Source organism: Simochromis diagramma, unplaced genomic scaffold, assembly GCF_900408965.1.
Source record: "Simochromis diagramma unplaced genomic scaffold, fSimDia1.1 OVJJ01000596.1, whole genome shotgun sequence".
In the NCBI taxonomy this organism is placed as follows: Eukaryota; Metazoa; Chordata; class Actinopteri; order Cichliformes; family Cichlidae; genus Simochromis; species Simochromis diagramma.
In genome coordinates this window covers 3,301,185-3,324,240 of record NW_024387245.1, presented here as the reverse complement: position 1 = coordinate 3,324,240, position 23,056 = coordinate 3,301,185, and the positions used below count along the sequence as shown (strand labels likewise).

General features: G+C 39.6%; 2 protein-coding genes across 6 annotated transcripts; one reads left to right on the top strand and one right to left on the bottom strand.

The window, feature by feature from the left end:
• Positions 1 to 1,340: 1,340 nt before the first annotated feature.
• Positions 1,341 to 4,965, bottom strand: zgc:65997 (uncharacterized protein LOC794398 homolog). Its single transcript, XM_040000617.1, has 4 exons — positions 4,564 to 4,965; positions 4,062 to 4,239; positions 3,334 to 3,428; positions 1,341 to 2,674 (listed from the first exon to the last, which is right to left on the bottom strand). Exons 1-4 carry the CDS (start codon positions 4,888 to 4,890, stop codon positions 2,483 to 2,485), a joined length of 792 nt encoding a protein of 263 aa, XP_039856551.1. The 5' UTR covers positions 4,891 to 4,965; the 3' UTR covers positions 1,341 to 2,482.
• Positions 4,966 to 5,215: 250 nt separating this feature from the next.
• nphp1 (nephronophthisis 1) lies at positions 5,216 to 23,011 on the top strand. Of its 5 annotated transcripts, XR_005691410.1 has the most exons (22): positions 5,216 to 6,128; positions 6,455 to 6,516; positions 6,873 to 6,933; positions 7,191 to 7,324; positions 7,562 to 7,769; positions 8,316 to 8,417; positions 8,653 to 8,789; positions 8,991 to 9,036; positions 9,174 to 9,282; positions 10,096 to 10,190; positions 10,273 to 10,401; positions 11,937 to 12,011; positions 12,156 to 12,266; positions 12,341 to 12,423; positions 12,603 to 12,679; positions 12,798 to 12,897; positions 13,078 to 13,190; positions 13,271 to 13,344; positions 13,593 to 13,637; positions 14,581 to 14,887; positions 18,378 to 18,437; positions 22,872 to 23,011. XR_005691410.1 is itself a non-coding variant. In XM_040000614.1 (21 exons), the coding sequence occupies exons 1-20, from the start codon at positions 6,063 to 6,065 to the stop codon at positions 14,857 to 14,859; spliced, it is 2,106 nt and encodes a 701-aa protein (XP_039856548.1). In that variant the 5' UTR covers positions 5,216 to 6,062; the 3' UTR covers positions 14,860 to 14,887; positions 18,378 to 19,785. The 5 variants fall into 5 exon arrangements, 4 of the variants coding, with proteins under 4 accessions (XP_039856548.1, XP_039856546.1, XP_039856550.1 ...); XM_040000614.1 differs by lacking the exon at positions 22,872 to 23,011 and having other exon boundaries at positions 18,378 to 19,785; XM_040000612.1 differs by lacking the exons at positions 18,378 to 18,437; positions 22,872 to 23,011 and having other exon boundaries at positions 5,770 to 6,128; positions 14,581 to 14,961.
• Positions 23,012 to 23,056: the final 45 nt, after the last annotated feature.

The following is a 23,056-nucleotide window of genomic DNA, read 5'->3' as shown; positions in this document are numbered from 1 at the left end:
CTTTGTCTCCAAACCACTCAACCCGAGCTGTCCCTCTGATATGTTCCTTTCTGTCCACTCTGGTCAAACCCAGTGAAAACCTCAACATCTTCAATTCTGCCACCTGTCTTTTTTTCAGTGCCGCTGTCTACAAAACCATGCATCATAGCAAGTATCACTGCCATCTTGTAAACTCATCCACAATCATTGTTGCACCTGTCTCTCTCTCTCATTCACACATCTGTTTTGTGTTCTACTGGCTTTCATTCATCTTCTCTGCAGAGCATACCTTCACCTCTCCAGGTTCCTGTTCTTTGGCTCTTCTTTGGCTCTCGGAGGAGGCGGACGCATCTTTCCCCCTCTCCCTCCCTTATCTTCCCTGCTGGTGCTTCTGTGTTTGTCTCGTCTCGTCTAACTCTTACCCTCAAAGAGTTTCTCAGTCTTGTTCTCTAAAACCTAAAGAATTATGGATTTGATCAACTGGTCCTGTAATGGAATTGACACCCTGCTGGGCTTGGGAGAGCCCGATTGTCCTGCAGAGACGTTTGCTGCCGGATACTTGATGGTCGGTTGCGTCGTGTGTCTGGCAACACTCTCGATGAAGGACATTGAACGACATCTACCAATTTGGAACCACGATAACAGAGTTCGGGCTGATTGGAGCTGGCTTGGACCTGGCTTATCGAAGAACAAGAAGCGGACAGATGTGGACACCGGATCAACTGGAGGCGCAATCGAAGATTGCAGCGGTCCCAGATCAGCTGTACACACTGGAATACTCTCCCATGTTACTTTTCTGTGTTTATTGTGCTATGGTGTGTTGATATCTGTGCATTCCTGTATTATCCTTTTGTGTTACACATTTCGATGTTTTTTTCCCCCCTTGCTACGTAGCCTGACCTGTCTCCCCAATGTGATGTTTGTGTATTGTATGTACGGTAGGCAAGGTCTGTCATCTCGGTTGTGGGCAAAAGACCTGCAACTGACAAATAAAGGCTATCTCATCTCTCATCTTCCTGTTCACCTGCTCCCTACTCTGACATTGTCTACAAACATTACAGTTCATGGAGACGCCAGCCTGGCCTCATCTGTCAACCTGTCCATCACCACTGTAAACAAGAAGGGGCTCAGAGCTGATCCTTAATGTAATTTTACATGCTCTAAATAAAAACCATCCTCCGTGCAAAAACACTGAAACCTCTACCTCAGTGATGAGGTGTGGTTGACTTCATTACTACTTGTGAAACATAGGTTGACTAACAATTATTGACCAACAACAATTAAACAAAAAGACACATGCTTTATAATTGACAGCAAAACCGACCCACCTAGTCATAGAAGTAACTGTGTAACTATGAATATTATCTTATATGTAGTGAAATCTTTTATTTAAAGTGTAAATCTTGTTTTAAAAAGCAACTTACAAAACCAAAAGCCTACAAATGCAGTAATCTATTTACATTATTGGAGTTGTATTTATTTTCTTATGATTACTTCTTATGATTACGGGGGCGACAGTGGCTCAGGGGATTGGGAAGCTCATCTGTAACCGGAATGTTCTGTCAGTCTACCCCAGGGCAGCTGCGGCTACAACTGTAGCTTGCCTCCACCAGTGTGTGAGAGTGAATGAATAGTGGAATTGTAAAGCGCTTTGGGTGCCTAGAAAAGCGCTATATAAATGCAATCCATTATTATAATTACATATTAAATGAACTTTTTCTGAATATATGAGGTGGTGAAAGCACTAATTGTTTTGTGACTACACCTCTGGTGGAAGATTGCAACAGACTGAGCCATGACTGCTGCAGTCCAGTGTTTTTCCAGTTGCCAAATAGCTTCATCTTTATATCTCATAAAGAGTCAGATTCTTTGGGATTAACTTTTATCACAATCAGTTTCAGACTTAATGTGGATGAAAAAAATCTTACAGATCCTATGTAAAGGATTTTATTATTTTATCTTTAGGAGTTAGTCTTTGTGCAACATTTGCATGTAGAATGTACTAGCAGATTAACTCCACCCATGCAATCTTTTTTTCTTAAAACATACTGCATGTCCACAGCACTTGTTTCCAAAATGACTGCTTGTGTGTGTAATGCAACCACAAATTTTAAACAGTCAGATAATTTATACACCTTTAATACAAACCACCTGATGATATTACTGAATTGGGGAAAGACGTCAAGATTAGTGAGATATTACATGATTTTTACCATTAAAATGAGCAGTACTAAACTATATGAGAGTTGTATGAAATATTGAAACCAGATACATTGTCAATAATGGCTTCACACAAAAGCTGTATGTGCTACAGATGATTTAAGCACTTTGGATAATTATGAGGTAGTAAAAGAGTTTTTTCATTGACCATCTGAACTGTCACTTGAGCACAAATGTCTTGTACAGCAATAGCATGAAGTCCAGCTCATCTCCACATTGTCTCAACACTGCTCAGAAATTCACCATTAAGACCAGAAGTGGTGAAATTCATCTCTTAGAAATTCTACCACGGAAGTTCGGTTCCATCCCAGCTGTACGCTTTTCCAGTCTTTTCTATATTTAGTGTGTCAACGATGCTCATTAGACAGTTCACAGAGTGTTCAGCGCTGAACAGCTTGTCTTGTGGCACATTCCGGTGATAAGGCCTGGAGAGGTCTGTGTTCACTGTTCCTGGATGTAGGGACACACAAACAACCTGGGGAAAAAAAACATCATTATGGGCTATGGGATCTATGTACCGGTACAAGGGCATGCCCTAATCCATGCTCTAAAAGAAAGATACAAACACCAGTGACAAGCATCTTAGACCTTAAGCTCAGAGATGTTTTTCCCTTTTCATGTAAATCCTTGACTCCCTGCTCAAACCAGAGCTCCTCCCTGTCCAGGATGTGTACATCCTCATCATTGAAACAGTATCTCACGGCCTGTAGGTGTGAACAGACTGCGGAGTCCTGGCCTGACAAGTTAGCTCTTGTGTGCTGTGCCATCCGTTTAGCCAGAGGTCGTTTGGTTTCCCCGATGTATAAATCCTGGCAATCTTCCTGGCACTTAACAGCGTACACTATATTACTCTATTTGTGCCATATCTTTTGGGTGGACCAATTTTTGGCACAGTGTGTCTTGGGGTTTGAAACCAACAGAGACCCAGTCTTAAGAGAAAATGCGTCTCAGCTGTTCTGATACTCCCGACACATAAGGGTGGAAGTCACTTGGACGAATGACGAAATGTTTCTCCCACTGAAAACGCCAACCAAACAAACAACCACATGAATAGACTCAACTCTTTGGGATTTCCTTAACTTGATGATTGAGCATGCATCAAGACATTAATGCAGCATGTATGAAAACACTTACCTTGGGTCGACTGCGGCCCAGCTCTATAGACAAATTCCTAGTGGCCATGTTAAGAGCTGCTTTAGACATTCTGTAGCTGTACCAACCTCCAAGACCTGAGAAAAAAGTGTTAGAGATGAACATTTTACCACTGTGCATGCATGCACATTATAACAAAAGAGAAATATCTGCTTTGTAACTATGCTCTGTCCTTCAGCTAAGTGACAAAAGTGGTGCTGCCTACATGCACAGGTGGTTTTAGACAGGGGCCAACAGGGGCCAGTGCCCCCGTAGAACTAGCTCTGGCCTCTGTGCTCAAGAGATAATAATTAATTGATTTCTTATGGTGATATGCAGTGGCACGGTAACTGGAATTAAACTGCTGAGGTGTTCAACATGGACCGTTTAGGGTGCTGCACACTTGCTCTTTTAAATTTGGAGCCGTTTAGCGGGTGGGTTTTTCCCCTGTTAACAAAGAACAGTGTAGAGAGAGAGGATGAAGATCATGAGGGAAGAAAGAGAGAAAGAGGAGTTAGCTGGAGAGGATGCAAAGAACGAGGGATCAGAAACAGAGACTGTCAATCCTGTACAGTATGTGCTTAATACATTAAAAAATAAACTTTTTTGTTTTGTTCTGTGCCCCGATTAAAAAAACAAAACAAAACACTGGTCCCACTGATAAATTTGGTCTGGAACTGCCACTGCCTACATGACATGTATGCACAAAGTGTTTTGGAACCACCAGATACCATTGTCTCCAATTGATCCCACTTTCGCTGTGATGTTAACAATGATCCCGCTGTGCTGTTTGGCTTTCTCTGCAGGCTGCTGACCAAATCCACCACTGCCCTTAAGAAGGAGGGGGGAGAAATACTTGGCCATGACCAGGGGACCCACTGTATTGGTCGTTAAGGTGGAAATGATACCCTGAAAATGAGAAAAAAGTTACTTAATTAGGTTAAGGATTTAATGAATTTGGTGTTGCCGATTTCAGACTCTCTTGCTGGACACAGACATCACCAGCACAGTTTAAGGACCACCAGAGATTGTTAGAAAAAGTCCAATGTATGTACCATTACAGGGGGAAATCCAAATGCCTCTATGATGATGGTGTCTCACCAAGTTTTTTGCACTACTTCTGTGCATGTATTTTCTACACAGGCAACAGTTTGACTCACGACAGTGAGTTAAACTAACTTTTACTCCAGTTTTTACGGAAATGTGGCTTCTCACACTAAAACAAAGGTCTACCTGTGCAGAAACATCCCTCAAGCTGGTCTCTCCTTTCCCCGAAGGGTGAAGCATTGCCGAGGAGTTGACGACTAGATCCAGCCGACCGAAACTCTCCTTAACCCTCTCTGCAGCTCCGCGGATGTCCTCCTCGTGGTTCACGTCCAGTCTGAGGACCATCAGTCGGCCCGGGTGTTGGCCGGCCAGGCTCCGCAATTCTGCAGCCCCGTCCGGGTTTCGACATGCTGCTACAACAGTAGCGAGTGATTTATTTTTAAGTATATATTTGCAGAATCCAAAGCCCAGTCCTCTGCTCGCACCTTGAATAAGAGCGACGGGTGCAGCCATGGTTGATAAATGACATAACGAACAGTGTTTGCTGCCTTCACTGCCACTCAAAGGGTCGTAACTTAGAAAATCGGGGGCAATTTAGCGAGGACGCTTGCCGAACGACATCTTAAATGGGCTCATAAGCGACCTTTAAACTTTTTTTATATATATAAAAAAACCAACGCTGTTACAGTGGTGGTATGTTTTGAAATTATACATTTGAAATTTGGGGAAAAGAAAATTACAAGTGGTAGTGAAGGTAACACGAAAGGCAAAGGACGTAACGTACGCCCCCTGTAGGTCTTTCTGAAAGCACTTACACAACTGTGCATTGCAAGTGTCCTTTGAAAGAGTGATATAATTTTACAGGGCGTATTGACCAAGTTGTAGATGTGGTGCTGGATGGGTTCGATCAGTCAAAAGCTGAGGATTACTGGGGGGGAATTCACGCTCGATTTGGAACAGAAGTAAAAATATCAGTAATATTTTATGTTATCTTTTTTGGACATAAAACCTGTAAAAGCATCAAACATCCAGAATTTAAAAACTAGTATTAGAGGAAATGGAAATGCATTACATCATAATTTGGAGGGTATTTGGATTCATATATGATTACAATCAATAATGGTAGTTTTGCCTTTTGATCCAATATTTGGCTTTAGACCGATCAATTTTTACGCTTATGGCACTGAATCTGAATTAAATGCGCATTAAACACAAACAACTCTAACATTATGAAGTCGCAGTAACGTCAGTAATTTTTCAAGGAATCGTGAGAAAATATCCAGACCAGCAGGCGGCGTTAGCTTGATGTAAGCTTGTAAACTGCCAATAATTGCGGAAAAAAACAGAAAACATAGTCTTTGTATTAATATCGCGTTCATTCATTTACGAATATATAAAAATAAATTACATAAGCGAAATATGCTGACTAAAACAAACCCACAATGAGCACGGAAATTACATTGACAATTAAAAAAAAATCGAAGAAGAAGTCAGTTGCTTTTTCGGTCCACACTCCACACCAGTTGGTGGCGGTAATGCACCATTTTGCTGTTTGCCAACCGCCAATAAACCTTATACAGAAGAAGAAGAAGTCAGTTGCCTAGCAACTGTTGGAAGCCCAGCGTCAGTTAGCAAGCTAGAAGATCAGCTAACACACGTACCGTGTGACCCTAAAAAGTGTATAAATGCCACTAAAAAGAAGAGGACCTTTGCAGCTAGCCCAGAGAGAAGTGGATGAAATAGAAAAACAGGTCAGTTCAAGAACGACGCTTTAAACTTAGGTGCGACTGCACCAAACTGTTCGGACTGAACGTTATACAGTTGTTGCACATGTACCACCAGAGCTTTTTTCGAAATGATGTGATCCCGAGGCTTGAACTCGACTGTTTCTCTAAACACTTTTGTCTTATAAGCCCTATACCGACGTGGCATGCGCTAGCATAAATATTGATTAGCATCTGTTCGTAACAATTCATTATGATGCACTGCTGTGAGTTAGCAATGTAAACCAGAATAAAAACCGACATAATCATCAATATAAACGCTGAACTGTACATTGATTTAAACACTTTCACAGGTTGACAGTCTGGAGAAGGATGCCCAGAGCCAGGCTGGATCCACTGAAGAGGCCTTTCGAAGGTAACCAACTGTGGTAGAGCACCAGCAGTGCCCTTCCTTACTCTTAAGATGAGCACCCTCACCTGTTTCAACATTGAAATCCTTGTGTGTAGTTATATAGCGCCTTTCTACTCAGTTGAGCACTCAAAGGGTTTTCTGCTAAAAGTGTCACTCACCCAGTCACGCACAAATCCATACAAGATTGTATCTATAAGCATTTTCTAACAATTACACACGTACTCAGACTGCAATGGGTCCATCAGTGAGTTCGCTATCAGTCTGCCCAAGGATATTTCAGCATGATGACCCTCTCTACCACATGCCCTGATCACCTACTTTATGGAATGCTTGAAAATTTGATATCTACTTGCAAACAGATGCCAAAAACTGCAAATGTCAGCAGAGGAGACACTAAGGACACTGAAGAAACTGAGCAAGGTTAGTTTTCTAATCTTTAAGAAACTTTTCAACCTTTTCAAATACTATTATTGTACACAGATTTAATATAATCTTTCGATGCCAACAATTGGAAGCAATCAGTGATATCACTTGACTAATATTAGTTGTTTTTATTAAGGCAGTTGTCATTATTTACAGCAGCAAATCGATATATTAATTTATCTTTGTGGAAAATGTTGCATGGTTGACAGCAGTGTAGCTAATTAGCCATCATAAGCTAATGCTTGATCTTTCAGGGTGATGAGCTGGCTCCAGTGGGCAATTATGATCAGAGGAAACAGGAAGAGGAGCGACGAGTGCAAAACATCGTGGAGCGTCTAAAAACTCTCTCTCTGGAGCTGTCGCCACCAGGACCTAGCACTGAAGCAGGGTTAGTGAAATGTGTGCTAATTGCAAAGAAGGAAAACTGGGACGGTAGAGTTTTTTTTGTTGTTGATCTGTGTATGTACTTTATAGTCCTTGCTGCAGGGGGCTTGACTTCCCCACAACAATTTAACCTGCATGCTTCATTGCAAAGCATCAGTTTATCTGACAGATTCAATGACAATTGATTGACAAATCTGACCCAAGAATACCTTTTTTCACTGAATTATTCCCTGGTCCACAGTAATGTTTCAAAGGAAGATAGTGAAAATAGTGCTGAAGAAGACGATGACGAAGACAGTAACGACAATGAAGAAGAGCATGTAGAAAATGATAACAACATTGCCGGTGATGAGAGGCGAGATTTGAAACCGCCATCTCAGTCAGATGCTCGCATCTACATGGTCCTCAGTGATTTCAAAGGAGAGCAGGAAGGAGATCTGTCTGTTCGGGTAAAACACAAACAGCCTTGATGTCAGCAATATATTTAGGACGTTTAGAGCTTGGATTCTTTCCCCTTGCATGTTAAAAGCGATATTGTATAATATTTAGTTTCAACAGAAGAGGGCGCTCTAGCCATCCAAATCTTCTTCTTCAAGTCTTGCAGGCCTGAATTAAGTAACAAATGTAATTTACATATTTCTGAAAACTATTTACCTTTTTAATTTTAAACATTTCTATGATGTGTCTGGTAGATATTGGCATGTAGTCTAGTGCACTGTAGTGTAATTTATAAGCTTTATTAATCGTTATGTCCATCCATCCATCCATCCATCCATCCATCTCCACTTATCCAATTTGATATCCCTTTGTGTTAATGAATCTTATTCCATTGCCGGTTAATTTTTAATCAAGTACTTAACCGATTAGGAAGATAGGTTTATCCTCACATCTGAATTTTAGACATGTCTGTGATGAACTGCATTTGATCTCATCTGTTTGTTATAAATGTGTGAGTTATGTGAACTTACATGGTGTTCTGTGGCCTGTTGTTTCAGAAGGGGGAGGTGTTGAGGATTATCAGGAAGGCAGCAGATGGATGGTGGCTGGCTCAGAACACTAAAGGCAGCAGAGGAGTGGTTCCAAAAACCTTCCTGAAGGTACAAAATCTGCAACGATAGCAAGTCCAACATTATGAATTTTCATTTAGACAAGTGTTTAGCTGAAGGAATTATAAAACATTACTGAGAACATTAAAATGCAGCCTGTAGCAGTTGTCTTTATTCATTCTTTATTCGTTGTGTTTTTAATATTAGTATAGACTGACAAAAAAGTTCAAGACCATAACAGGATATGATTTCTGATTGTATTTTAAATGTAACCATAATGTGTTAGATTGGCTCTAGTGTTGATGAGGAAGATGATGATGATGATGACGATGATTCAAAAGAAGACGATGATGACAAGGAGGAGTCGGAAGAGGAGGAAAATCAAGATAGTGAAGAATTAACTGATGATCCAGACAAATGGAGGTTGAAAGTTTTTTATTTTATTTTTATTTAATGGCATTAAGCTTCCAGGATCTGTGTTTCCCTACACTTGAGAGACTTTGTTTAAAAGGAAGATAATTTTGAAAACTACATTTATCCAGATTAATGGCAACATAACAATATTACTTACTGGTGTGAATGAATAACATAATTATTCTTGGTTTCTTTTGTTTTTGTTGACAGTGCTTCACATTCTAACTGGTCTACAGTCAAAAAGGCTCTGAGTGAGGTGCGACTTTCTATACTCTACAGTTATAACTACAAGAACTGAAACTGCTATTAATTTTCCCAACAGCAAATACTGCATTCACAATCTTTAGCGCTGTGTTAAATATGTTTTATGGTTTTATCGTGTGTCTGTGACAGATTGATGCAACAGACGTGCTCTCCGCCATGGGTGCTATACCTTCAGGATTCAGACCATCAACTCTCAATAAATTACTGGTGGAGGAAGGTCATTATGCAGCATGTGTGTGTGTGTGTGAGTGTGAGTGTGTGTGAGAGAGAGAGAGAGAGAGAGCGAGAGAGAGACTGGATAAACTCACAAATTAATATGAAGTAAACTCTGCCCACAATGGGGGATCTGTGCAGTTTTGGAAGCACTGGCAGAATTCAGTAAATCCTAGAGCTTGCTGGTCCACTGGTGGTGAACAGACCTGCCTCCCTTAGTGCTGCCTGACATCATCCTACAGGTTAAGTGGCTGTTATAAGGCTAGGGGAAAACTGTTTTCATTGCCAGTTACTCAACTTCTGCCAATTACTTTGTCAATGTATAATTTTTCTATAAAGCAGCAAAATATGTGGATTACATTTCCCCAATTCTAAGTAATGTATTCCAAGGTAGTAACAAATCCTTGCATCAGTGAAGCAGAAATCACAGGATGTGTCACATTTATATTTGGAAAAATCAACAATTCTACAAATTGTTGCATTTTAATGGAAATTTGGCTTTAAACTAAGATGACACCCAAAACTAAAAAAAAGCTTGAACAGCTTACACTGTGAGATAAAGGAGCTGGTTTAAAAGACATTTTAAATTATTCAAGTTCATAACTGCACAGGCTTCAACAATTAAGAGTTTATACTGGGTGAGTTATACTGGATGTTATTTTTATCACTGTAGTCATTTTGGTACAGTAGATTGAATGGTGAGTTAGAGGCACAATTTTTACTCCATTGTTACCGTATTGATAGAAACAGCTGTCACTCTAAATAGTAATATTTATCTAACAAGCCAATGCTACATGACTTTCAGGGCAAAGCTGTAACCCGTTGTGTCCTTTATTAGGTGTAACATACAGAGGAAGTCATTACATTCAGCCTCAGCTCAGCCAATCACAGCTCTCCTTTAAAGACCTCTTCCTGGACCCAGACACTGGCAAGGTGAGCTTGTCCCTGTGTTTCTGACACTTACCAGCAACTATAGTCATAAACCTGCCTACTGTGTGATTCTCCTGTGGTGTAGGTTCGTCCTCGGCAGGTCAGCACGAGTGTTTGTTTCAGTTTGTGGAGCTGCAGGATGATTCCTACTCCTGGGGTTGGTGTTCAAGTCCTCAGCCGGCACGTCCGCCTCTGCGCCTTTGACGGAACTCAGGTATCATGGTTGTCTCTGTATACTTTTATTTTAGACACTAGTCCATGACAAAAAATGAAAAAGAAATCATTTAAAACCATTATGAGATATTTACAACATAAATTTATGCAACACACCAAGAAAGGTACTAAGTCACAAACATTTAGAGAACTGAGAAAGATCCTGAACGCTTCATTATATGAAGTTTTTTCATTTTTGCGTCACTCTAAATAGACTAAAATGTGCTGTATAAAGTGGTGTACAGTCGTCTGCAAAAAGAGCTATTTCAACCTTATCTGCACATCTAGAATTTATGGCTTAGCATATTTGCTTGTGCAGAAAGCTTGTACCACTGTCGTTATTACAAACAGAATCAGGGGAACATTTGCTTCCATTCTTCCTTGGTTGGAGCGATCATTATTACGTTCTTTTGTACTGTAATGTTTTACTGCACTTCTTTAATTTCTCCAAATGTCTTCAGAGTATAATGAATTTTATTAATACTTTTGGTGTATTAGGTAAAACAGATGTGTCAAACATTACAGCTAGGGGCCGGGATAAGCCCTACAAAGATTCTAGATTTCAATTTTTTCAGTGGGTCCACATTTTCTAGGGAAACTGAGGTGTGAAAACAACCTCTGTTGTTGTGTTACACAAAGGCCACGTCCACACTAATACGTTTTCATTTGAAAACGCATCGTTTTCTCTCCGTTTTGGCCTTCCGTCCACACTGAGACAGCGTTTTCGGTCAAGGAAAGCGCAGCGTTCTGAAAACGCTTTTCAAAGTGGATACATTCGAAAACGCCGTTTTTGCGTAGCAGTGTAAACCGCAAACCCGGAACCTTTTCAAAGTTGATGATACTTTTTGTCATGTGATGCAGTCATGTGACCAATTAAACTATGATAGTGGAGGGCATTATACAGCAGTTGTTTTGTTTGTTCTCAATTTTGACAGCCCTATTAAAGATCAGTTTGCACATGCTCCAGATAGCTTTTCTTCAAATTCTTTAATTCTCACTTGCTTTGCAACTTTGTACTTTTGTGTTACTCGCAGCAACAACTCCACCTCATTGTTAGTCCATTTAAAAAACTTGGTGCTTTTCCTCAACATTTTGTCGCAACATTTCAGAGAGCCGGAAAGTAAATAAGCAGCAGACAGAAATGAGGCAGGTCGAATCGTCTTGCGTTTCATGCATGCGCAGGACTGGAACGTAATTGTTTTCGGCCGTAGATCAACAACTCTGTGAAAACAACTGGAAACGATAGTGTGACGCGGAGCGTTTTCAGACGAAAATGCCGTTTTCAAATTTAACCGGGCTAGTGTGGATGTAGTAATTCATATCCTTGATTACTTTAGTGGCAGGAATCATGTATTGGTCTCTTTAAGTGTGTAAGCTTATGAAACAGTCACATTTCAGCTCAACTCAGACAACAAAGAACACGTTTCTGCCATAAAACAGGAAGATTTTTATGCAGGGTTTTTTTCAGATTTAACTCTTTGTATCTAATTCCCTCGCTCTCTTGCTTTTTTCAACATGAGTTTCACTGTGTTTCAGGTTTTGAGTAACATCCACATAATAAGGGCAGCCTACAACGCCAAGAGCCCAAAGACCTGGAGCTTCTCTCCAAGGGTATGAGGAGGTTGCAATGTTTGTAACCTTACAACACAAACTGATTTGCAGACTCTTTGTACTGAGGCTCTGCAAAAGAAGACAAAAAAAGAAATTGTGAGAAATGTGAAATTTAGCATGTGTTCATGTGTGTGTCTGTTCAAGGTGACCGGTATCTTGCCCACCCTCTTGGATGGAGACTGTTTTCTGCGCTGCAACTCTGCATCTCCTAACCTCGGGATCCTCTTTGAATTAGGAGTCACTTTTATACGAAATGTAAGGGTGCATGCAATTTTGCGAATTACAAAAATGTATATAAGGAAAGAAAAGAAAAAGTGTCTCTGTTTTAGTCTACTGGGGAGAGAGGAGACCTAAGCTGTGGTTGGGCTTTCCTCAAATTGACCGATGATGCAGGAAATCCTGTGCCGAACAGGTACATATGTTTTTTTTACAGTCGTCCGGACAAAAAGCTGCGAAAAATATATCAGAATATCTTTTCTTTAGACACCTACAGTAGTGAAAAGATTAACGAAGTAAAATGACACCTAGCACAAAACCACTGACATTATTAAGCGCGCACTTGAAAAAAATCGAATTATCTACTGTGTACAGGACCTATGAACTGCCTGTGAATGGTGGCACTCCATATGAGAAGGATGTAGCAGTGGAGGCGTCACCCACTAGAGGATGTAAGGAGAAATGGCAGACTCAGTACATTTTGATCTTAAAATAATATAAGGAAAAAACAATAGAAACAAAATAATAGTTTTTATGTTATATTAATCAGTGTATCTCCTCTCCTCTCAGCTCCAAGTGGTGTTTTCCAGCAGATGCTCCAAGCCAGGCGGCAGCCCAAACTTGTTGTTAAGCTGAAATCAGCCAACAGCCGGACGCAAACACAGCTCAGGTTAGAAGATCAGTGAAAAAAAGACTGCCACTGTGCTTGAACACCTGCAGTAGAATATCTTATCCATAAAGCCTTCCTCTGTTTATTTGGACTCATTCCTGACTCATCTCAGATATATCCATGTGTGCATGTATGTGCGTGCATGTATATGTTTGTGATAAGTACATTTTTTCTCTTCAGTGTCCTTCCAGATACTCTCCTCCACTGCCTAAACTGCATCCATCTGCTGGTTCTGCACAGGCATCTGCTTGCAGACGCACTGCTGATGGACAGGCCCACAATGCAGAATGCAGGTAGCTCGCACTGTCAGTGGTTCTTATCCAAACCGATCACATTCACAGCTCTGGGTTTAATACCATTATCTCTCTTTCAGATCTAATATGCAGTCCTATACTTTCAACCTTCCCTGTGTTGTTGGACCAGCCAGACCTGTTAGATGCTCTCAGGGTGAGAAAAGTCACATTTGTCATTCAAATAAGATTCAACAACTGCTCCTTTGTTTTGTTGCTTTATCAACACAGCTGAAATTCTGCTTGTTGAAGATGATTTCTGTGAGATTATTTTTAATATTCTCATAGTAAAAATAATGTGTGATTATATATAGAGAGAGTTTAAAGCTTGTTAAGTGGTATGACCCATCACATTTGTTTGATGGTAAGGACAACTGAATATTCAAATAACTGTGTTTCTTCCAGAGTGCCTGGCTGGATGCTGAGACTAACATGAGCAGAGCACAAAAGGTGCGTGCGTGTAGGTGTGTAGTTATACAACTCTGTGTCCAAACACATTTTGGCCCGGTGCAAATATAAAAAATGGAATGCAAATTATTTGAACTACATATTTGCTTAAATAGTATAATGGCAGTCATTATAAAACGACTGAAAAACTGCTGAGTTTGAGTTTAAGTGTAGTTGTCTCGGTGGTCTAGCGTCCCCTGTGTCTGGATGGAAGCATATGCAAACCTGTAAATATATTAATCGGGCCTGTACCAACTATTTTGAAACGTAAAAATTTTAATTATTTTTTCCTTCCAGGTTTTTAATATGTCTTTTTGTCATGTTTAATCAAATATAAGGGATTGTATGATTTGCAGGCCAGACATTCTGGATTTATTTACATTTTATGCATTATTACAACTCTTTTGGAAACAGGGTTTTGGGACACAGATCCCATTACAAAGTGATATGTTGGGGATCTGCTTTCTTTTTGGGAACAAAGAGGAAATAGGATGTTTTGGTTAGGTAAAAGGTAGCTTTGAAGAAGTATTCATTGCCTGGTTTAATTAATTAAACTCAGTAGGGATAGCTGCTGAGTTTAGGGATAGCTCAGTGGGGTAGGGATAGCTCAGTAGGTAGAGTGGTGGCCCCATGATCGGAAGGTCGGGGGGTTCGACTCCACTGAACGGTTACCCTGAGGTACCGTCCCTACACACTGCTCCCTGGGCGCTGCATTGGTGGCTGCCCACTGCTTCACTGGGTGAATGGGTTAAATGCAGAGGAGCAATTTCCCTACGGGGACTAACGCATACACATTAATACATTACACATTATTACAGTAACAGTCTGCATCTTTGGATGCGTAATATCAGCTCAGACCTGTAGAGGATGCTGTCAGTATAATAGATTGGGTGGCTTACACTGAGATGTGAATATGAACTAAAGCTTTCTCCCTGTGTGTTTACAGAGGGACCTCTCCTATCTAAAACTGGAGTTTGTTAAAGTCTACATGTCATCTGTGTATTTCCTGCTCCACTCTCCATCGCTGCCCTGTTATCGTTGGGCGGACCCGCTCTCTGAGGAACAACGCGCAAGAGTCATCTACGCAATGCTGGAAACGCTGAAAAACCAACGCAACAACACCGGCCAGTCAGGAGTTCCTGAGGTCTTTGTTGATGGCGCTCACACGCATCTCGCTTTTGATGTTACCGAGTTGACTTTTGACCTTCTCCGTGTGGCGTGGTGACAATAACGTCATCTCCCTCTGGCTGAAGGTGCTATTTGGTTGAAGTTAATTATCCTAATTTTCACATATATTTTGAAAATAATTAAAGGTTAAAAATCACAATATTCTATATGTTTATTATTTTTAGTAAATTTTAATGAAGAAGACCAAAACCAGCAGTGGTTGAAATTTGAATGAAAGACCGGGCTTCCTCTTTAGTAGCTGTTTTTCATTACAATATATCACATACTATAACCTAGTTAGTCTTTCATGTAGTTATTATAGTTTTAGTTTTGGTCCATGGCACAGATGATATATAATATATCATATTTTAGATACACTTAAGATAAAACATGTGACAAGATAGGGCAATTCTTCATTGGTTTTTCACTGAATTTGTTGAAAACAAGACAAAACTCACATGTCCAACACGCTTTACTTCCTTTCTGCTTCTGCTAAACTACTGAGCATACACGTCTTTGCGAACCTTATGTTTACCAAAGGCACTGATCGTAGTCTGTGTAGCTGTGAAATAAAATATTTTATTTATTTTGTATTTAATCACAGAATCAACGTCCTTCCTCTTAAAGATAAAAAAATGTGTTACAGGATTAAAAAAGGGACAATGAGTGCCACTAATGCCAGTAATGGTAACATTATTGGCACGTTTTAATTTAAATTTTATGATAAAAATTGTGTTCATATCACTTATTTACATCCACAAAGGTGCTTTTTCAGCCCTGTCATCTCACTGGGTACTGAGCCCCACCCATTATTTCAACATCATTGTGTGTATGTGCTTGTTTGGGAGGGTCTGTAGTGTAGGGTTACAAGAGTTAATAATTGGCCCGCTGTGTTCTTTTTATAGCCTGGTATAAAAGCTAAGGAGCACTGGGAGGTTGGGTCAGTTTGGGTGCTGTCGGTTACGGCTTCACGTCCAAAGCAACATTTATTACAGCAATTCAACATACTTTTTTATGATAAAATTGTATATTGTCACACTAAACATATTTCTTTGGGAATAAAATCTGAAAAAGTTGTTTGAAAGGCATTTAAGGCTTCTGTAATTTAATTTATGAGATAAGACCTTTAAAAAAAAATCCATATTATTTACACTGTTGGTTTTGTAATATGAAGATGTTAGTAAATGTTGCTTTAAACTCTTCACATATATCCCCCAACACATTCTGAATAAAAAAGAAAGGAATAAGATGTAGCCTGTTAATTGGTGAGTAGAGATGCTTAAGGGCATATTTTATTTCCCCATGTGTATTTGACAACTGACTACAGTAATTTAATTGTACCCTAAAGACATGAATATATCAGCCAGGTCATGCTACTCAAGAAAAGCAACAAAGCCAGTAAGAATATTTCCAAAATGACAAAGAGTGCAAACACTTATCAGCATGTTAGTAATTCCTATTACATCCCCTCATCGTCTAACATGATCTTAACCTTGAAACTAACACACATTTAACCTTCTGTTTGAACTTCAAACTGTCTTGTTTAACTGAACACTGACTATAAAGCCTCTATCCCCCCCAAAGTGATACTCCAAGTCCCCAGCCCAATACCTAAAGTGGTCTTTCTGAATGTGTATAAACATACCAAGCCTTTTGCTGGTGCACTGTTTGCAGGCGACTCATATTCCACATCCTGTATTTCCACATTCCAGTGCAGTTGCTGCGGTTGCTGTATGCTGTCCCTGATGACCGGAGCGTTGATAAGCTTTGGAAAAAACAAAACAAAACTGGATTACCATCAGGGTAATAGTAGTAAGATATCCCAGGGCTGTGTCAAACAAAGGGAAAAGAAACTCTTTGTGAAGCCCAGAAGGGACAGAGAAGCGTTTGGTCCTGAATTATATTTACAGGTTTTAGATTATCCCTTGATTGACAGTAGCAATGAGCAAGATGTGCTTTTCCCATGGTATCTAGACGGTAAAATAATAAAATAAAATAATAATTAATGAAATTTAAGTCTTACAGATTAAACAGAAAATACTTTTACTATGTACCTATAGAGAGGTAGTGAGGCTACACTGTAAAGAAAACAGAATCCAGAGTGGCATTTAATGGTGTCTCCGAAACCTCATATCATACAGTTAGTCAGCATGGGTCTGATCATCTAACATGCGTTTGAGTAAATTTCCAGGGTTGGTGAGACAATGTTATTTGAGATTAGTCAAGAAATTATCTATTAAAATATTATATTGCACTTGGGAAAGTGATTTTCTTAAATATGTACACACAACACAACAGCAAAGTACTAACCACTGCTAAACTCGCCCACTGTGCCTTGCCAGCTTCTATTCCCAGTTTGTACAGTATCGTTCCAGTGCTCGCTGTGTGATGAGGTCACCTGTGTAGAATTCCACTAGCTTCAAAGAGAAAAGAGGACAGTACCAAGGGGAGAAACAATATTGAACTATTGTGGACACTTTGTATGTGTTAATTAATTGTCACTAGCTGCTATATACTACTTTTTTCCATATATGAAAATTGCTTGACAGGGGTGTGAGCCAAAAATGATCTAGCTTCTGGGTTTGCTCAAATGTTTCTTCTTGTTATATGATGGTTTCATAATAACAGAAATTCTAGACATTGGTAAATGCTGCTACTGAGAGAGAAACTACAGGCAATGTCAGTTAACGTGGTGGTGGACAGGTATATAAGGCAGTATGTGGGCAGTAGAGGGGGGTCTGTGCCATCTCCATTCCTTATCACCTTGTAACCTCATACTTCTAAATACAGCTCTGATTCATGCTACCTACAGAAATACTTTGATAATTCTTCAGTGATTGGATATATAAGTGATGAGCAGGAGGAGGAATACAGGGGACTAATGGTCTGGGATAAATCATATGCTTCTGAATGGGAGTAAAACCAAATAGATGATGATTAACTTCAGATGGAAGAAGATGGCTACACGACCTGTAGCTGTGCTGGGACAGGATTTTGATGTGGCGGAGGAGTAAAAGTATTGGGATGTCCACACGGACAACTGGCTAAACTAGAAAACCAACACAGAGGCTTTATACGAAAAGGATTCTTTTGGATCTTTTCAAGTCTGCAGCGCAGTGATTAAGATTATCCATCACTCAATTGTGTTAAGTGTAGAATACTCGGCTGGGGGAGCAGTGTCAGAGACACCAATAGACTGAATACACCGATTAGTAGAGGCTGGTTCTGAATGGCTGCAAATCATCATTATCAAATCTCATGGTATTAAGAGTTTGTTTAAAAAGAGAGTAAAATGTGACTTTATTTGAAAGCAGTGGTGTATTGTCAGATGCTCCTTTTTTCAAATTGTGGTCAACAGGAAAGAAAAATCTTATCTGTGCCATATCGAGCTCATTTTGCTAACTATAGAGGTGAAGATAATGTATTAACTCCACTGCAGATCACTCAACACGGACCATCATTGTGTAGATATAAATGATACTGGACTGCAGACTGAAAAAACTGTAAAAATGTAGACCTGATTGTTATCACATGGAAAAACTGAGACGTTCTCACCCAGTTCTCTTTGTGCCCCAGGTGGACTATTGTCTAAGGAGGAAGAAGTAGAAGAGGTGATAGTGGTGGGGATTTCACACAGTAAGTAGTTAAATGCTAGAATATGCACACACAGATTTAATGTCCTATCAGTGTTATTAAAAGAAAAAAATAGATTCATAGTGGAGGATCTAGAATTATCATGATCACAGATTCAGTTTGGGAAACGGAAACTTTGTGTTACCTTATGATGTGCTGGAATAATTATTTGGTGTCTATCTCATGTTTTCAAAGAGTTTTCCCTTAATTTAAATGGAGACTAACTATCTTTTAATGGCTTAAACAGCTTTTTGTTTGAAATTAGAGCTTGTGCACAAAATTGCTAGGTGAATGGGTTACAATCTATATATGTGTGTGCCTTTGTGTTTTGCATCTTTACTGTAGTTTTAATTTGTTTTCTTTCTTTCTTTCTTTCTTTCTTTCTTTCTTTCTTTCTTTCTTTCTTGCTAATTTTGTTTCAAGTAGCATTCAGTGGACATTTTGTAAGAACTTGACACAGCTGAAAAGTTTTAGATGTTTGGACCATTAACCAAACGGAAAGTAAGCCAACTAAAAGAGCTGAAAGATATTAAAATGCTTCAGACAGTTTCAGGAACACAGTGTTTACTACATATCTAGTTATTAGATCTTAACATCCAGTTTTGATTAAAACATGTTTGTAATGCATTCAATGATGTTTGAGGGTATAGGTCATTTGACAGCTATAGAATAAATCCTATGAAGCTTAGTAGAGCAAACGTGTAAATTAAAAAAAACAGGCTAAGTTTACTATGTATAGGTGCAGCTCGAGGTTACCTCGAGGTTACAGTTCACAGCATTGGGGGAGTCCTGAGTCCCTGGACGTGCAATGGGTTTGTTGTCCAGGCTTAGGACACAAAATATAATGCATTTCCTGTCATTGTCTTTGTGTGTATTTGTGTATGTGAGTGTGTGTGCGCGTGTATCCTGTAACTAGATCCAGAATAGAGGATCTAGTGCAAGGTGTGTCTGTCTCATGTCTGCTTATTCTGTCTTGTGTGTTTGTCTGGTGGTAATGACTGAGGGGGTTTTATATTGCAATATGATAGCTACAACATCAACAGTTATTCTAAGATTGTGTTTGCCACAAAGTCACATCTAAAATGCATTATTTGTGCAAGTTAAAATCAAACTAATCAGATGAAGACTAAATGAATTTGCACAAAGATGAAAAGGATTGCGGTTTTAAGTTCTTTAATGTGCTTTTACCCCGATGACGGTTGGATATATACCAGCAGCTGGTGTTTTGCCCCTCTGGTGTTTCGGCCAAGACCTGCTCATGTATTGAACAGATATGTAGGACTGCTTTCTTGCATTTGTGCAATATCTCTAAATTTAGAAATATCCTGTCTCAGAGTGATGTTGAAAGCTAGTTCATGCATTAATTACTTTTAGGCTGGGCTACTGTAATTCATTATTATCAGACTGTCCTAAAACTCCCTGAAAAGCCTTCAGTGGATACAAAATGCTGCAGCAAAAGTACTGACAGGGACTAGAAAGAGAGAGCATATTTCATGTTGGCTTCTATTCATTAGCTCCCTGTTAAATCCAGGATCAAATTTAAAATCCTTCTCTTCATATACCAGTCCTTTTTGAGCAAGCATATAGGATAACCTGAATCCTGCATTGGTTACACTACAATAAGTTTGGGCTGTTACAGCCATGATGCACTGACTGTTTCTCGTTCACTCACATCTTTCATTCTCTGTGTTACTGTCTCTCTCCCCTCACCTTAAACCAGTCGCAGCAGATAGCCGCCCCTCCCTGAGCCTGATTCTGCTGGAGGTTTCTTGCTGTTAAAAGGGACCGTCAGTTGTTCTTTAGGGCTTGGTACCCAATCTCAGAGTGTGAGGATGATTATACCTCTGCCCTGCCGTAACATTTGTGTTGTACCTGGAGAATCTCTAGTTGTGACAGCACTTGCTTATTCCGAATGTTCGAACACTGAGGTACTAGTCGTTTCAATGTTAGTGTAGATGTTGGGTGTCAAAAAATCCATAGGTTCCATATCTCTTTCACGTATCACCTTTTGCTGGGGTTAGATGCGTAGTAGCACTTCAACAATTCCCTATTCTCATGCCTTGTCCACTTATAGCTTATTCCAGTAGCCCACTTCTCATCAGTGTGCCCTGGTTCCTCAGCTTATGGGCAAAGGGCAGCATGGCTTCAGTTATGTGTCTGTTAATCATATTTTGAGGTAGGCCTGGGTAACATGGGGGGACCTAGACTGGAGCCCTTACTGGATGCATGCCCTTGGTTGGGATTTAAAATCCTACCTATTGTTCTGAATATGGTAGTGTTGTCCTTGGTTTTTCTCAAGCTTCTCATGTTGCCACTTCTTCTTTTGTCCTCCACTTGCTCAGTTTCCTCAGTTTTTTTGAGGACATGTGACACACTGTGCCATGAGAGGCTAGGTTTTTGAGCTAATAGTGTTTTGGGAATCACCTTGGTGTCAAAATACAATTTTATGCTTGTCAAACAGCATATTTATATTCTAGTTTTTTCTAATTCAAGAAAGAAATGGGAACCAATGATATGTTTTTATGATGGGTAGCTAGTAGCAAAGTGACAATTTAAACATTTGGTTTATTGTTATGTGTAAACACAACACTAGTTTATCCTTGAGTGAAGTGTCTTTCAGGCTTGAGTGATTTATTTAGAAAACTTTAAATAATGGTGCATTTCTGTGAATAATACTAATACGTATACTTTAATACTAGTCATATACTTAATATATTATTTAATATTATTGTTATTATTTAACCCTCAGCAGGATTATTTGTGCAAATAAAACTAAATAAAATATATTTTCTATAAATGAAGAAATGTTTGCCATGGTGATCACATTACCATGGCAAACAAAATCCTTGCTTCAGTTTCACTTGATAGTGTACCTGACGCATGTTTTGTCGTTAAACAGGAGCATGTCCTTATACGTATTAGCTTTAACAGACAAATGGGTTGACAGAGGGTGTGTCAGCATCAGCAGAACAAAACAAGTATTTGTCACTGAAAGAGGGAACGTGCATGTGGAAGGTTTGAAAGCTACTCTTTCAGAGTGACTCACAGTCCAATATTGAAATTGCATGTTAAACAGGAATCACAGAATATACTAAACAGGAAAACAGACATTAATTTCAAAGCTTTTTTTCTAATTCATTGTTATACAACTAGTTTTGAAAGTAGTAAATCAAAGTATAGTCAAGTAAAATGTGTTATTGAGGTGAGAGAAATGTATGCTGTTAAGATTACATGAAATTAGAAATTGTACCCAAGTTTTTTCCCCAGTAATTTCTAATCTTTAACTCAGAAATTCATCTTACAAAGTTCCAAAGCATATTAGGCACATTATTGTTTTTGTGAAAATTTGTAGGCTGTCAGTTTCCAATTAAAACAAAGATCTATTAAATAATACAAGATCATCTGTGCTCAGCAAGACCCTGAACCTGTCATGATTGGGCTGTGTGGCAGGCAGGAATTGGACCCAAACGCAAGCTCAAGGAGGCAGGCATGAACTCAAAACACAGCTTTATTGCTGGAAAGAAAAAGCATACAAACTAAACTGGAAACTACAACGTATTACACAGAGAAACACAGGGCCCTGAATGACGGAGAACGCGACACTGAGCTGAGGGAGACGTGGACATAAATACACAGAGGGTTAACGAGGGAAGTAGGAGCACACGGGGGACACAGGTGACACTGATAATCATAACGAGACACGGCAGGAGTAAACACAACACTGACGGGAGACTGTCAAAGTAAAACAGGAAGTACACAGAGGTGCAGACAGGAGGAGAGAGAGAGAGCACGGGGAGGGCACAGACATAATGGGCTTGGGAAACATGGAATAAAACACAAGGAGAGGAGACGAGGACTCACCGATACACAGATGGGCACACAGGGGGTAAAGTCACATGGGGAAAACAAATAGGGAACATCTTAACAGAACCACCTAGGAACCAAGGCATAAATAAAGAACAAAATACAAAACATACGAAAACTAAGAATGCTGGGCCAACATGGCCCAGGATCATGACAGAACCACTAGCTGTACTCAGAAAGGTCTCCTTGTTTTGAGAAGCAGTATTGGTTCATTTTAGAGCCAAGTTATGAAAACATTTATTTCTATTTGAAACTAGTGCTGTCAGCATTAATCTACAGGGTGGGCCATTTATATGGATACACCGTAATAACATGGGAATGGTTGGTGATATTAAAGTCCTGTTTGTGGCACATTAGTATATGTGAGGGGGCAAACTCCCCAAGATGGGTGGTGACCATGGTGGCCATTTAGAAGTCGGCCATCTTGGATACAATTTTTGTTTTTTCAATAGGAAGGGGGCCATGTGACACATCAAACTTATTGGTAATGTCACAAGAAAAACAATGGTGTGCTTGGTTTCAACGTAACTTTATTCTTTCATGAGTTATTTACAAGTTTCTCTTTGTTCACAGCCATTGACATGTCGAAGAGGTTAAGGAAATGAGAGTCCCTCCCTAAAAAGGATTCAGCGAGGTAATCCGATCTAAAGTTTTTCTTTTTCTTTTGAAATGACGTCATTTTGCTGAAAGTGGAAACTAAATGCGACGATGGGTTCCACTATCAGCAAAGAAAAAAAGAATGGATGAATGAATGAATG

Bases quoted from the DNA above. Each gene is read 5' to 3' on its own strand.
- zgc:65997 (XM_040000617.1), bottom strand. From the start codon at position 4,890: ATGGCTGCACCCGTCGCTCTTATTCAAGGTGCGAGCAGAGGACTGGGC. The intron at 4,240-4,563 runs GTAGACCTTTGT...TCTCATTTTCAG, and splicing joins TGAGGGATGTTTCTGCACAG to GGTATCATTTCCACCTTAAC. The intron at 3,429-4,061 runs GTATCTGGTGGT...CTTTTTTCTCAG, and splicing joins GGGATCAATTGGAGACAATG to GTCTTGGAGGTTGGTACAGC.
- nphp1 (XM_040000614.1), top strand. From the start codon at position 6,063: ATGCCACTAAAAAGAAGAGGACCTTTGCAGCTAGCCCAGAGAGAAGTG. The intron at 6,934-7,190 runs GTTAGTTTTCTA...TTGATCTTTCAG, and splicing joins CACTGAAGAAACTGAGCAAG to GGTGATGAGCTGGCTCCAGT. The intron at 9,037-9,173 runs GTGCGACTTTCT...TGTCTGTGACAG, and splicing joins TCAAAAAGGCTCTGAGTGAG to ATTGATGCAACAGACGTGCT.